At 38.0% G+C, this 14033-nt stretch overlaps 1 protein-coding gene across 1 annotated transcript; it reads left to right on the top strand.

The window, feature by feature from the left end:
- Positions 1-1637: 1637 nt before the first annotated feature.
- LOC118125150 (ankyrin repeat and MYND domain-containing protein 2) lies at positions 1638-13245 on the top strand. The gene is made up of 10 exons (XM_035183526.2): positions 1638-1704; positions 2207-2271; positions 5182-5320; positions 5658-5756; positions 5838-5998; positions 7083-7297; positions 7815-7950; positions 8078-8206; positions 8318-8441; positions 11671-13245. The coding sequence occupies exons 1-10, from the start codon at positions 1638-1640 to the stop codon at positions 11817-11819; spliced, it is 1284 nt and encodes a 427-aa protein (XP_035039417.1). The 3' UTR covers positions 11820-13245.
- Positions 13246-14033: the final 788 nt, after the last annotated feature.

Genomic DNA, 14033 nt, shown 5'->3' with positions numbered 1-14033 from the left:
TGTGTGTGTGTGTGTGTGTGTGTGAGAACTTTGTGTTGTGAGAACTATGTGTGTGAACTGAATATTATGAATAAAATCCAAGGAGGTAAGACACTAACACATGCTGAAGGCCTCCTGGCCAGGCCAAAACCCAGACACCGGCTGAAGGCTTCTTTCAGGTCTCGGTGGGGGGGACGAGCACAGTCTCAGATTTGTGGCTCTGATGTCATTTTGGCAGTTACACAAGCAGAAATAGTATGCATATGCAGAGATAATATATAGTGTGGTATAATGGTAAAATTTTCCATTACAGCCTATAGCAGTATAACTAAGAGAAGGTCCAAGACGAGCCGTGACCAGCTCTAACTATAAGCTTTATCATAAAGGAAGGTTTTAAGCCTACTCTTAAACGTACAGATGGTGTCTGCCTCCCGAACTGAAATTGGGAAATGATTCCACAGGAGAGGAGCTTGATGCTGAAAGCTTTGGCTCCTACTCTACTTTTAGAGACTTTAGGGACGACAAGTAAGCCTGAATTATTGTAGCAAATTGCTCTAGTGGGGGGATATGGTGCTATGAGCTCTTTAAGGTATGATGGTGCCATATTATTAAGGGCCTTGTAGGTGAGGAGGAGAAACGGAAACAGACAATCACATTTATTTTGTTTTAATCGATTGATGTTGCTGTTTATCATTCCGATACCTTCAACACTGTCCTCGCTGTGCACGTCTAGTGTTGGGTGGTAACTAAACGTGCACACAAAATGTTGGACTTTAGAAAATGTAAACATGGGTCTGACGTTAGTGTTGGTTGCTTAACAGACTTTTGGCATGCAATGTGTGAACAAAGTGAACACAAGTGAAGAAAATAATTTACGCATGTATGATTATTTTACTTATGTATGAGCCACACACATGAACAATAACAAAGATAATATGAAAAGGTCCTGATATCTCAGAATATCAATAAGCTAATGCTGATACTTCAACTTCAATTTAACTGGCTTTCTTACCGGAACACATATTTCCATACAAAATGGCCAACATGTAAGTGCAGCCTCCTGCAGCGCTGCCATGTACACTCTGCATACCAATCTGCTATACACATAATGCTGAAGCCCTCTATTGGCCCTTGCATGCAATTATTATAATAATGATTATAATAATAATCATTATTATTATTATTATAATATGTTAAAAGGCTGTTCGTGCATTTATTTATTTATTCATTTATACGTATGTCATTTTTTGTCCTTCATAGAACAGATGGTTGGATACAGAGCTATGAGGTTTCCTTTCATGCAAAAACATGTCTGTGAGGTAATGATTGCTCAGGTATCTAAAGTCTAAGGGACTTCTTTGTAGCTGACCATTCTATTCAACTTTACTACATGCCTAGAGTGTCATCATCTTCTGACATGTTTTTGTGAACTGTTGCTGTGATTTAATCCTAAGGACCCCTGTACAAGTTTTGAAGTGATATTTAGAATAATTACTACTACACACCAGGTGTGTTCCCCCTTGTTTGTTATTGTGGTATGTTCCAAGTCTGAGAGGTGTATCTGTCATCTGAAAGCGACAGCTGTACAGAACAGATCTAAACAGGTCAGATAAGAACCAGTCACTTCTTTTACAGTAGAGCAGAGTTGATAAGAGAGGATGGCTGCACCTCAGAAAGGAGATCTGTCAGCATCTGAGAGGAAGATCTTCCAAGTAATCACTGCAGGTTAGTAGCCCTACTCTGTTGTAACTGTCTTTTTTCTTTCTTTCTTACTTTCTTTCTTTTCATTACAGAATCTGAATTATATGCCCCTGCAAAGAATTAGTCTTTTTTCTAGTTACTGCACTGAGACATAGACAAAAGCTTCACACGCAACATTTTTAAATTTGCTTACATAAAGTGTACAGTTCAAAAGTTTCTAATAATAAAAGACTGAAAAACTAATATTTATTTGTTTTTAAATTGAGCTGTTTCTTTTATGGAAGTACAGATTACATAGCTTTTGACAGTAAACATTTCAGAAGATTATTCATACGTATATTGCAGACCTAAATAAAAGCTCATAATCAGGATAAGGTGCATGGATTTTTATAGATCTTTGTACAAATTTACATAGTCCATCACAATTCCAGGCATATGCTTTTATTGTTGCTGCTGTTTCTTACTGTCAATGTCCAAGCCTCACCTCTTTATGTTACATTTTTAAAGTGGTACTTTTGGTTTGCAGGTGATGTACAGGAGGCTGCCCAGCTGCTTGTCAGCAAAAAAGTAGGAGTTAACTGTTTGGATGAGGTTAGTTATGTTTCACAAAAAGTTTTAATAACAAATAGAACTACTGTATTCAAATGTCAAGAATACATTTTTGGCTTAACCAATTATATTTAATGTAGGCTAATTAATTTTAACCTTATGCATTTGGGTTAAAAGTATTATGTTAATACACTCAAACCGACATAATTGAAGAAACAAAAAATGAACATGGCTTACATCAACATCACAATAAAAGGTTTCTAAATTGTGATAATATTTTACAACTTCAAATCATCACTCCTAGCAAACCTTTTCCTGTAAATTCTAAACTCATTTACTTTTGTGTATGGTTTTCAAGAACACAATCATTTATATGTAAATAATGAACAAATCCATGCAGTAAATATTATACATTTTACAGCAGTTGTGGGCCCCCAAACCCAAGGTTGAGAACTTTGACCCTTTAAAAAATGTAATTTGCTGATGAAGCAGAGCTAAGTGGCAAAACTTTTGTGGTGCTCAATGTTCTACAAAATCAGATGTGACTTATGGCAGAAAAATATGCCACTTTACAAAATGACGTTAATGAAAATGACTTTACAATCCACCCAGCTCACTTGCTCAACCCATAATGCAACAGTATGTTACTGTAACATATGTTATTAACTGTGATGGAGACATATGGAGATGACTTTTGAGAGGCAAGTGCAGTCCTCAAGCGTGTTTGATAATAGCGTCACGCCACCGCATGCAGCTTACAGACTCCTTCAGACTGACTGTCAGGATCAGGTGCTGTGACAGAGCTTTTCATCATTGCCCACACAGTCAACTCTAACCACAATATGTAACAAAAGTGTTTTCTGTGAATGTGATTTAAGGTACACACAGGAAAGTCATATATATAATTTATTGTTGAATCCAAAGTGTGTTCATATTCCCGCAGGATTTTATTTTATTAGGGGAGTTCCTGGTGTTGTCCAGACTGATTCAAGTATTCTTCAAGTGCTGTTAAATAAAACCATTGATTCACCTTTTAAAAATATTTGAAAATAATCAAAGGAAATATTATTTGTATATTAGACCAGAGTTGTTAATTTATGATGGCTTGACATTTCATTCTCAGAACTGACATTAACATCCTTAGTGACCTGCTTACATGTTCATCAGTTTACACCTATTTCTCGCTTAAGAAAAACATAAACATACTTTGTGAGGCCACTGTGACCTTGACCTTTGACCTTGGGATACCAAAATCAAATCACTTGATCTTTGAGTCCAATTGAATGTTTGTGATAAAAGCGGAAAGGATTTTCCTTCATAGCGTTCCAGAGATATCACCTTCAGAAGGCAAAAATGTGCTTTGTGGGGCCAGGGTGACCTTTGACACCAAAATCAAATCAGATTCTCCTTGAGTCTAATTGAATATTCATGCCAAATTTGAAGACATTCTGTCATGGTTGTCTTGAGATATCGCATTCAAGAGAATGGGATGGATGGACGGACAACCTGAAAACAAACTGCCTCTGAGAGGCATAAAAACATAGAGAGGCTGTGGCTCAGAAGGTAGAGCAGGTTGTCCACTAACCAGGGGGTTACAGGTTTATCCAAGTCTCTCCCATAGTGTCAAGACACTGAACCCCAAATTAACCCTAACGGCTGTGCTGGTAGTGTAATAGAGACGAAGAAAGTGCTGAAAAAAGATGCAATGTATGAATGGGTGAATGGCAAATATCTACTTGGGGCGGCTGTGGCTGAGGGGTAGAGCAGTTGTCCCCAGTTTTTCCCATCTGCATGCGGAAGTGTCCTTGGCAAGATGCTGAACCCCAAATTGCCCCTCATAGAACAACAAAGTGCTGCTAATAGATGCACTGTATGAATGTGTGTGTGAATGGGTGAATGTAAAACTGTACTGTAAAGAGCTTTGAGTGGTCATCAAGACTAGAAAAGTGCTATATAAATACAAAACCATTTACTTTACAGTACAATACAGACCAATTGGTATGTTATATTTACCTCATATAATGCATGGGGCAGCTTATAGATGTAACCTATTTTTGTGTTTCTTTATGAATATTTTGCTCCAAACAGAATCAACATGGGTAAATACTTACAGCTAATGACAGGATTATAAATTAGACAAAAGGGTTAAGGCAATGTAGGTACAATTTTAATGCTGAGCTATTTTTGCCCTGTTTCAGCTACAGTTGATCAAGTTTCTGGGGTATGTTTGAATTATTAGTATTTTCACAAGTGTATAACTCAGGTTATACACTTGAGTATTTAGCACATCAGTATGTATGTTCAGGACACAGTGTCAGATGTCCTCATTGAGTTTAATCAGAATTTCTCGTGGATCAACGTGGATCATGGCCAAATTCCTGATAAACCCTTTGCTTTTTTTTAGATTGATGTTGACCAAATATGCATATGTACGTGGTTCAATGGTGTTTTTTGTTATTTATGTGCAACATTTCAATACAGACTCACAGTAAACAGTATGGCCCTTAACAGTTTGTTTTTTTCGCCATTAATTATAGTGGTACATTTTTGCAGTTTTCACACCTCTAGCTTATTCCACCTTGTGGCAAATTAACGGCATAAGATGGCAGATACTGATGAATAGTCACACCCACATTAATCAATCAATATGACAGTTCAGATTTTGGTCAACACTTGCCTCCAAAGCATTTGCCTGGTCTTGATGACCACTCAAAGTGCTTTACAGTACATGTTTTTGCTATTCACCCATTCAGTCAAACAGTGCTAGCCCTTCTCTATTTCTATGAGAACAGCACAGCCATCAGGGTTTCAGTATCTTGCCCAAGGACACTTCAACATGCAGAATGGAGAAGACTGGGATCGAACCTTCTGGTTAGAGGATGTAGATCTAGATCCACCACTGGCATAAACTGACTACTCGTGTAATGTTGATTGTCTGCTTTGTTTCCTAAGTATGGCATGACTCCACTGATGCATGCAGCCTATAAAGGCAAAGCAGATATGTGTTGTTTGCTGCTGCAGCATGGTGCTGATGTGAACTGCAATCAACATGAATATGGATACACTCCTCTCATGTTTGCTGGCCTGTCAGGTATAATGGTGTGTCTCAGGTTTGCAGCATCTGTTGCAAGGTCCTGTTGAAATGCCTAAAGACAAGAAATGTCCCCAAACACTTTAGGCCACAGTTGAGGCTTGCACAAACCTCCCAGGTAACGTTTCGGGCACAGGCTGTTCTTCGGCTTGGTTGTGAGAGCTTCAACTGGTGTGCAAACATTTCTTGTCTTCTGGTTTTCATTGCTTCTGTCCAGCACCAAATTCAAGTTTGGATATGTGTGCTTTCACATGCTTTCTCTTGAAATGCCCCTCTTTGTAGTTTAGTTCCATTTTTGTTGGTCTTATACTTATTCCACTGATTCTACCTCCTCCAGGGAAGACAGATATTACCTCCATGATGCTGGATGCAGGAGCAGAGACAGACCTAGTGAATTCTGTAGGTCGCACTGCTGCTCAGATGTCCGCATTTGTAGGTAAGACAGGCAAAGACTGAACTGCTTGTTATTTAGTGACAGTGAGGTGCTGACATCTTATCTTCTACATTCTCCTTCCAGGCCAGCATGACTGTGTGACAGTGATCAACAACTTCTTCTCTCGGTCAAGGCTAGAGTACTACACCAGACCAAAGGGGCTGGAAAGGGAGCCCAAGTTGCCCCCAAGGCTGGCAGGGCCCCTGCACAAGATCATCATGACCACCAACCTCAACCCAGTCAAGGTGAGAATTGCCAACAATCTGAACCATGCTCATTTAATCAAATGTTCACTGGCATGATTCCAGTAATAGATTTTCAATTTAATTTTGTATCCTCCCCTTACAATTTTTGTTCTTCAGGCTACATATGTGTTAAACTGACTATTCATTAAGTACAAGGTATGTTTTGTTGCTTTCAGTTGACAAGCTAAAAAGTTAGAGGATTGTTCTACAGAGAAGGCCAATGAAGTAACTCAGTACATTTCCTGCCAGTGAAATATAGACTGTGATTATAAAAAATAATAATGCAGCAAAGCTGCTATAGCAGTGTTGACCAGACTCTTGCTAGCTGCATGCCGGTTGATGCACCTTGTGCATTTTCACAACCCATCATACACTGCACAAATGAGTAACGTGCTAATTTCTGCATGGAGTGTGTGGCTGCACATATGATATGGAACACATTTTATTGCTTGTGTCCACTATGTGGGGCTTGGGAGCATGCATTACATAGACTCTTGAAATGTGTCTCGACATTAATTTGTTAAGTGCGTTGAGATAATAGATGTTATGATTTGGTGCTTTACAAACAATATGGAATCAAATTGAATTGAACATTCTACATAAACTGAAGAATTGAGATTATTACACAAGGGTTACTTTTTGTGGCCTATGACTAATGGCATGTAAATGTCTTCAAGCCAGGACTCATATCAAAGATCTGAACTCTGTGAATACATATAACTTTTTTTTTAGTGGCAAATCATCTTTGACATGCTGTAACGGACACACCATTCAAGAAAATTTGACTCAAGTCAAACTTGATTTGAAGTACAATCCCTATAAATGGCAAAAAGTGTAGAATAACATCAAAATGGCTGTCTTCACACGCTTTTTTTTGCAGATCTAAATATGTTACACATTACAAAAAAAAAAATGAGATCAATGTAAAATCTACCAGGAGGGCTAAATTGTTGAAAATCTTGAGGTGAGCTACTATATTTACCACACCCATATCACCTATACATATCGTCTCTCCTACCTGTCTCAGTCAGTGACGCTATTTTTGCCCACAAAAGTTTGTTTAATAAACTCTCCAATCTGTCAGATAGTCATGCTGGTGAAGGAGAACCCTGTGCTGGTGGATGTGGAAGCTCTTGAGAAGTGTTACCAGGTAATGGACCTGCTGTGTGAGCAGTGTGTGAAGCAGCAAGATATGAATGAGGTCTTGGCGATGAAGATGCACTACATCAGCTGTGTGCTGCAGAAATGCTTGGCATTTCTACAGAAACAGGATGACAAGCTAGATGCACTTGTCAAGAGGTGAGGCTGATCCTTTCTATACAGTGGCTTCAGAGAGTGTTCAGAATCCCTCATGTTTCACTCACTTTACTGTCGTATATTTAAGGTTAAATAGATTAAAATGTCCATTTACATCATCACTCTACACTAAATAACCTACAATTGTGAAACATTTTCTAATCCTAAAATCCTAAACTGTGGGTACTATGTGAGAGCATCTAATGTTATTGGTTGGTTATCAGTCAATCAGACCAAACAGTGTGAGCATAATAGCTTTTGCTCTATATGGAATGTTTTCGTACAAGTGTAGGTTGTATTAGTTGTATTATTGTATGTGATTGTAAGCCAAGCTCATCCTCTTCGGACACTGAATAGTTTCAACAAATGCTGAAATTGCTGCAGTTCGATCCAGAGTCTGGTTGTGCTACAAGAAAACCCATGGAGAGTCAAAGATGAAAATACATATTGGAATCATAGTAATGACAAATGTCTCTTTTTTATTTTGTTCTTGTCACGCTTTTATGGGTCTGGGTCCCAGTCTGTTGAAGGGAAGAGACAGTGATGGCTTCCCACATTACCAGGAGAAATTCATTCGGGACTGCATCAGGAGGTTTCCGTATTGTGAGGCCACACTCCTTCAGCAGCTGGTGAGGAGCATTACAGCAGTAGAGATTGTAAATGAAGAAGTTATCAGAGATTTGAAGCACAACATATAAACTATTATTTTTAGGAAGAGTAGTAGTAATGATATAGGCTGCTGAGCATTGAATTGCTTTTTACACGTTTGTGATTTGTTTCCAGGGCAATGAACCTACAGCATTTTCAGTGCTGACTCAGGCCCTGACAGGTCAGATGGCATTTGTGGATGCTGACTATTGTGCTACATGTGGGGAGAGGCAAGCAGACAAGAGGTGCTCCCTTTGTAAAGCAGTAAGTCAAAATCTGTTTAAAGTTCCCTTCTATATTATAATTAAATCATGTATTAAAAAATGTACATATTGAACTACTTTTGGATCATGTTCTCCTGTAACTGTTTTCAAGGTGATGTACTGCAGTTTGACCTGCCAAAAGCTTCACTGGTTCACCCATAAAAAGATGTGCAGATCTCTACAAGAGCAGAATGTTGACCTGGATAAGGATACCCCAAGGTTGAAAGAACTAAAAGGTGCTAATCTTTTAAGTGTTCTAAATTGATGAATGGTCTATCTGTGGCTCACAGAGTTTCATCTGGGGACATCTTGCTTGTGCCTGATACCTGTAGAACCCTTCAACTCTCTCTGTTGGATGCTAAATTAGGCTAATCTCTAATCTGCCCTGAGTCAGTAGACAGGCAATATCAATCAAATGTTATCTTTCTTAGAAAGTAAGCAAATAAGCCTATTAAGCTATTATAAGGTTCACCTATCGGCACGCTATCACAAAAATATTGGATAGTATTTACCTACAGTGGATCTTAGAATAGAATAGCATGCCGTTATTGTCATTGCATAGCTGTGCAACATTTAATGTATCTCCTTGAGTGTTACAGACAATATACAGAAAAACATGCAACAGAATCTTCAAACCGATTCATCACAAACACACACACACATATATATATATATATTAACATTATATATATATATGAGGAAGAGTACTGGCAGTGTATAACTTAGGTGCCCATAATAACTATGTGTGAGCCACACTGCTCTTTTCAGACCATGTTTTTACCATGTTAAGTGCCTTTGAGTACCTTTTTAAAAGCGCTATATTAAAAAAAAAGTTTTATTTTTATTATATTAATATTATGAGCTCTTTAATATATGAAAGGGCTTGATTGTTAAGGGCTTTATATGTGAGGAGCAGGATCTTGAATTATATTCTGATTTTACAGGGAGCCAATGCAGAGAAGCTAAGACAGGAGTAATATGATCTCTCCCTCTAGTTTCTGTCAGCACTCATGCTGCAGCATTTTGTACCAGCTGGAGGCTTTTTACAGACTTACTGGGACATCCTGATAATAAAGAATTACACCAATCCAGTCTAGAGGTAACAAATGCATGGACGAGTTTCTCTGCATACTTCTGAGACAGGAAGTTCCTAATTTCCATTATATTGAGCAGGTGGAAGAAAGCTGTCCTAGAGACTTGTTTTATATGTGGGTCAAATGACATGTCCTGTTCAAATTTAACTCAAAAGGTTCCTCACAGTGGAGCAAGGGGCCAAGCTTATACCATCCAAGTTGAATATCTGAGACTCTGAGATGTTTAGGGCCAATTACAATGAGCTCAGTTTTGTCTGAATTTAGAAGTAAGTTCTGGGTGTCGTCTGCATAACAATGGAAGTGTATATGGTGCTTTCTGATGATGTTGCCTAAAGGGAGCATATATAAGGTGAAGAGTATCGGTCCAAGGACAGAACCTTGTGGAACTCCATGACTAACTTGTGTTAGTATGGAAGAGTCATTGTAAACATTAACAAATTGAAATCAATCTGAAAAATATGAGTTTTAACCAGCCTAATGTCGTTACTTTAATTCCTACATGTTGTTCCAGCCTCTGTAACAGAAATTTTATGATCTATGGTGTCAAATGCTGCACTAAGATCCAACAGGACAAGTATAGAGACAAGTCCATTATCTGATGCCATGAAAAGGTTGTTGGTAACTCTTAACAGTGCTGTTTCTGTGCTGTGATGGATTCTAAATCCTGACTAAAAGTCCTCCAAGAAACCATTACTATCTAAGTGATCACACAGCTGGTTAGCAACAACTTTATCAAGGATTTTGGAAATTAAATGAATGGCAGGTTTTATATGGGATCATAATTAGCTAAAACCTCTGGATCAAGAGTGGGCTTTTTAAGCAGAGGATAAATTACCTCTACCTTAAAAGCTAAAGACATATTAATCTGATTTAATATGGAACTGTCAATTAGGGGGAAAACTTCCATACAAAGTATAGTTGGGACAGAGTCTAATAGACAAGTTGTTGGTTTAGAGGACGAAACTAGTGACGTCAGTTCAGGAAGGTCAATTGAAGAAAAGTGGTTATAAATAGAAATTCAGAGCATTCAGATAAAAATTCAGAGTAAGGGGCAGGCGGACGATATATGATAACCAAGTACAAATACTTTGTTACTGTGATTTCAGGCTTTGATGTATGAGGCTGATGATGAGATTTTCAAACGAGTTAGAACTACCTTTAGGACGAGGTTTGATAGATAAATCAGATTTAAAGATTGCTGCAACCCCTCCACCTCTGCCTGTGCTTCGAGGAATATGAGTATTAAAATGGGTGGGGGGCACTTCAGTTAACCTACATATTCACCATTTTGCAGCCAGGTTTCAGTTAGACATGGTAAATCGATCTGTAATCAGATCATTAATAAGTAGGGATTTTGGATTGAGCGACCTGATATTTAATAAACCGCATATTATACTTCTATTTTTTGGTACTGATACAATGGTTGTATTAACTTTTATGGTAACTTTTATTAGGTTTGAATGTATTACTCCTCTCCTATTTAATTTTGATTAAATTAATTTATGTGGTCTGGGGGCAGACACAGTTTCTATAGGATACTGTGAGAGTGACTGCTGAAGAGAAACCTGGGGTTGTTTTTATTTTCCCTCTATTAATGTGGAGTAGTAGGCAGGTCTGACATTGTGGAGTACGTTGTTATATACTTTGTGACTATCTTGCCAGGCTAGGTGAATTTCAACACGATTGTTGGCGCGACACTTCCTTTCTAATTTTCTTGAACCTTTTTTAAATTCACGTGTGTTGGAATTATACCAGGGAGTCTACAATTCAGTTATATTGAGGCATGGTACTGAGTTAAATGTAAATGGACTATTGCCTTATATGTTGTTACAGCACTATTAGATAGACATCTGAGTTATTGATCAATCACATGTACTCTAGTAATAAGACATAAAAGTCTATTAAATTATGGTTTGATAGAACAGGAATATGTGGCAGTAGATGTTAAATTTTGATGCCATATGGCACAAGGTCAAGTGTGTGGTTACAACAATGAGTGGGTTGTGTACACACTGACTGAAACCAATAGTCTAATATTGAAATAAATACAACACTAAGGCTCATTATCAACGGCAGTTAGTTTGTGGAAAAATTGTTCAGTAACATGTAACATTCAAGAAGAATATCAAGTGTAAAGATATGTGCCTTATGCGGTAATAGTCATAGTAACTCTATGGTGCATGTATTGGGGTTATTAGAGGGGAACTGTAAGTTCATATTCACTCCAGATTCACATTCATGTTTGTGTTACATGTGTTTCCTGTCATCCTGTCTCATTTGACCACTGCTTTAGCCAGCCTGATGTATCAAGTTACTTGTGTGCCTTCTTGTGTTCAATAGACATAATTAGTGTTTCTCTACTCCCTGTTAGATGATGAAAGCAACCTGGTGATGGAGACCACCAACTTCCTGCAGGAGCTGTGTCTGCGAGCAGAGGAGAAAGTTGCTGCTGCTGGATGCTGTCCTGCAGAGCTGCTTGCGTGGACCTCTACCTCTGCTGATGGGCCATCCAGCACCTAAGACTGAGGCAGGAAAACCAAACTACTTCATCGATTAATCTTTTTTTTTAGGATTTTCACAAAAGTATGGGGAACCATGGCTGATCAGAAACCATGTCAGCAGGGTACATCCTCCTTGTATATTTTTACATTGTTTTAGATCAGCCATGATACAAACCTGCTTGTAGTAACTTTACACAATGGCAGCTGCTAAAGATAGAGTGTTAGTATTCATTCGTAATAGTATTTACTTATCAAATTAAAAATAACAGGATAAATTGTTGCCAGCAAATTTTGGGTAAACTATCCCTTTAAGGAGACCATCTGGATGTCTATAAACTTGACCTACAAAATGTTTACATTGTGGCATCTCAAAAAGGTCAATTGACCTCCTTTTTCTCCTATGTTTCACTGTGTACATTTTTAAGATTATATTTGTAATGTTAAATTATGCGTATTGCACTGAGAAAACAAAATAGGTCAACAAACAGAGGAAGAGACAAATCCTTAATTTCTAGCCCAGTGAGGATGTTGGAGAGCTAGTTGTGCAGTGCTATTGTAGGGTAAAATCCTCGATCTCTTGCCCATAATTAATTTTTATTGTCACTCTCTAACAAAGACATAAAGAAATAATGAAAAACAGTGGCAGGAATCTTGTTCATACACCCAATCCTTACTCAGAGACCAATCCGTTGCTGATTCCATTGCAAAAGATGAACAATGATATTGGTTGATTCAGCAAAATATCAAATTACATCCAGCAACATTTCAATTCTGACTTTCAATATATCTGAGCATTATGATAAATAAAGGCAAATGTTAATTTCAGATCTGTGACAACATTAAACTCTTTTCTTTATTTGCATAAATCACAAATCATTATTCCCCCCTCCAATAAACTCAACCTGCCCTCTCAGTTTTGTGCCTCACCAAATAAATAAATATTTTGGCTGCAAGTAATTTGTGAGGATCAGAATCATCAATGTGGAAATAATTGTGTGCATCCTCTGGGGGGAATCAAGTGGGTCGTTGAATTTAATGGAACTTGCATTTCTTTCTTAAATTGCCTTGGTGTTAGCACTTTCTCTAATGGAGAGAAGAACATTTTTGCAGTGTGAACAGGCATATTGCCAAATGGTCCATGTTCAGTTAGACCACACAAATACTAGGATGGCCTAGTCTAGTCAAGGGGCACAATGGCACCAGGTTATCAGGGATCGCAAATTTACAGTTTTGCATAAAGCAAATTCTCTACCCTTCATTTCAGGGCCAATAACAGGTGGTGGTTTCTTATCTGTTGATTGTAAAATAATTTGGGCAAAGAATTTCATTGGTCTTAATTAAGATCAAGCTAGGTTTGTGATGGTCTTAGTGTAATAACATGATAGGCACTCCATGACCTGTATTCAAATAAAAGTTTATTTTGTACTGTCTTTATTAACAACAATTCCAGGGATTGTGTATGCATCTCTTTTACTTTTTTGTGTGAAATGTAGATTATTTTGCTTGGCAGAGGTAAAAACAAATACTTGAATATTTACTGCATTTAACTAAACTCATTTGAAAAAATAAAGATGTGTGATCATGGTGATGTTGAAATTAGTTTAGAGAAGACATTGGCAGACTGGAGGGGCTCGAAGGCTGGGTCAATAAGAGGGAGTTGACAATTGATTTAAACAGTTATTTCATTTACAGCACAAAAGTCAACACAGGGGAACAGAGTGTGATCTTTCTTTTCTACCTTCTGAAGACGGGGAGGGATGAATGAGATCTTACACTCAGGACAGGATAGATTATACAGTATAATAGGTATGAGTAGAAAAGTATAAAGTTATACAAATGAAAAAGACTGACAGATGAATAGAGCCGCAATGACAAATCTAATGATGATAGTAATGATACTGCCAATCATAAGTCTTTGTAAGTCTCCCATTCTGTGGGAGAGTGAAGTTGATTGATTGTCCATTGTGTACAGCCGCACTGATCCTCTAACCAGCACGAACGGCGGCCACACCTACATCCATGCCTATGCACACAAAGAAACACTCACACAAGACAGAGTCATAGCTGGAGCCCTGTGAGCGTTTGTGTCAGGTTCGAAGAAGCAGATGGACCCAGGATGCAGAGTTTTAAACAAAAGAGTCTTTTTAATGGAAATGTCCAACAGACAAAATGGCTCACCCAAGGTCGGTCCTTCAGCCATGCCTCAAGTACAGAGATTTTCTCCAGGGTCTCT

The sequence above is a fragment of the Hippoglossus stenolepis genome, chromosome 17, assembly GCF_022539355.2.
Source record: "Hippoglossus stenolepis isolate QCI-W04-F060 chromosome 17, HSTE1.2, whole genome shotgun sequence".
NCBI classification, from domain to species: Eukaryota; Metazoa; Chordata; class Actinopteri; order Pleuronectiformes; family Pleuronectidae; genus Hippoglossus; species Hippoglossus stenolepis.
The sequence above is the reverse complement of the archived record's forward strand: the minus strand, read 5'-3'. Positions and strand labels throughout refer to the sequence as shown.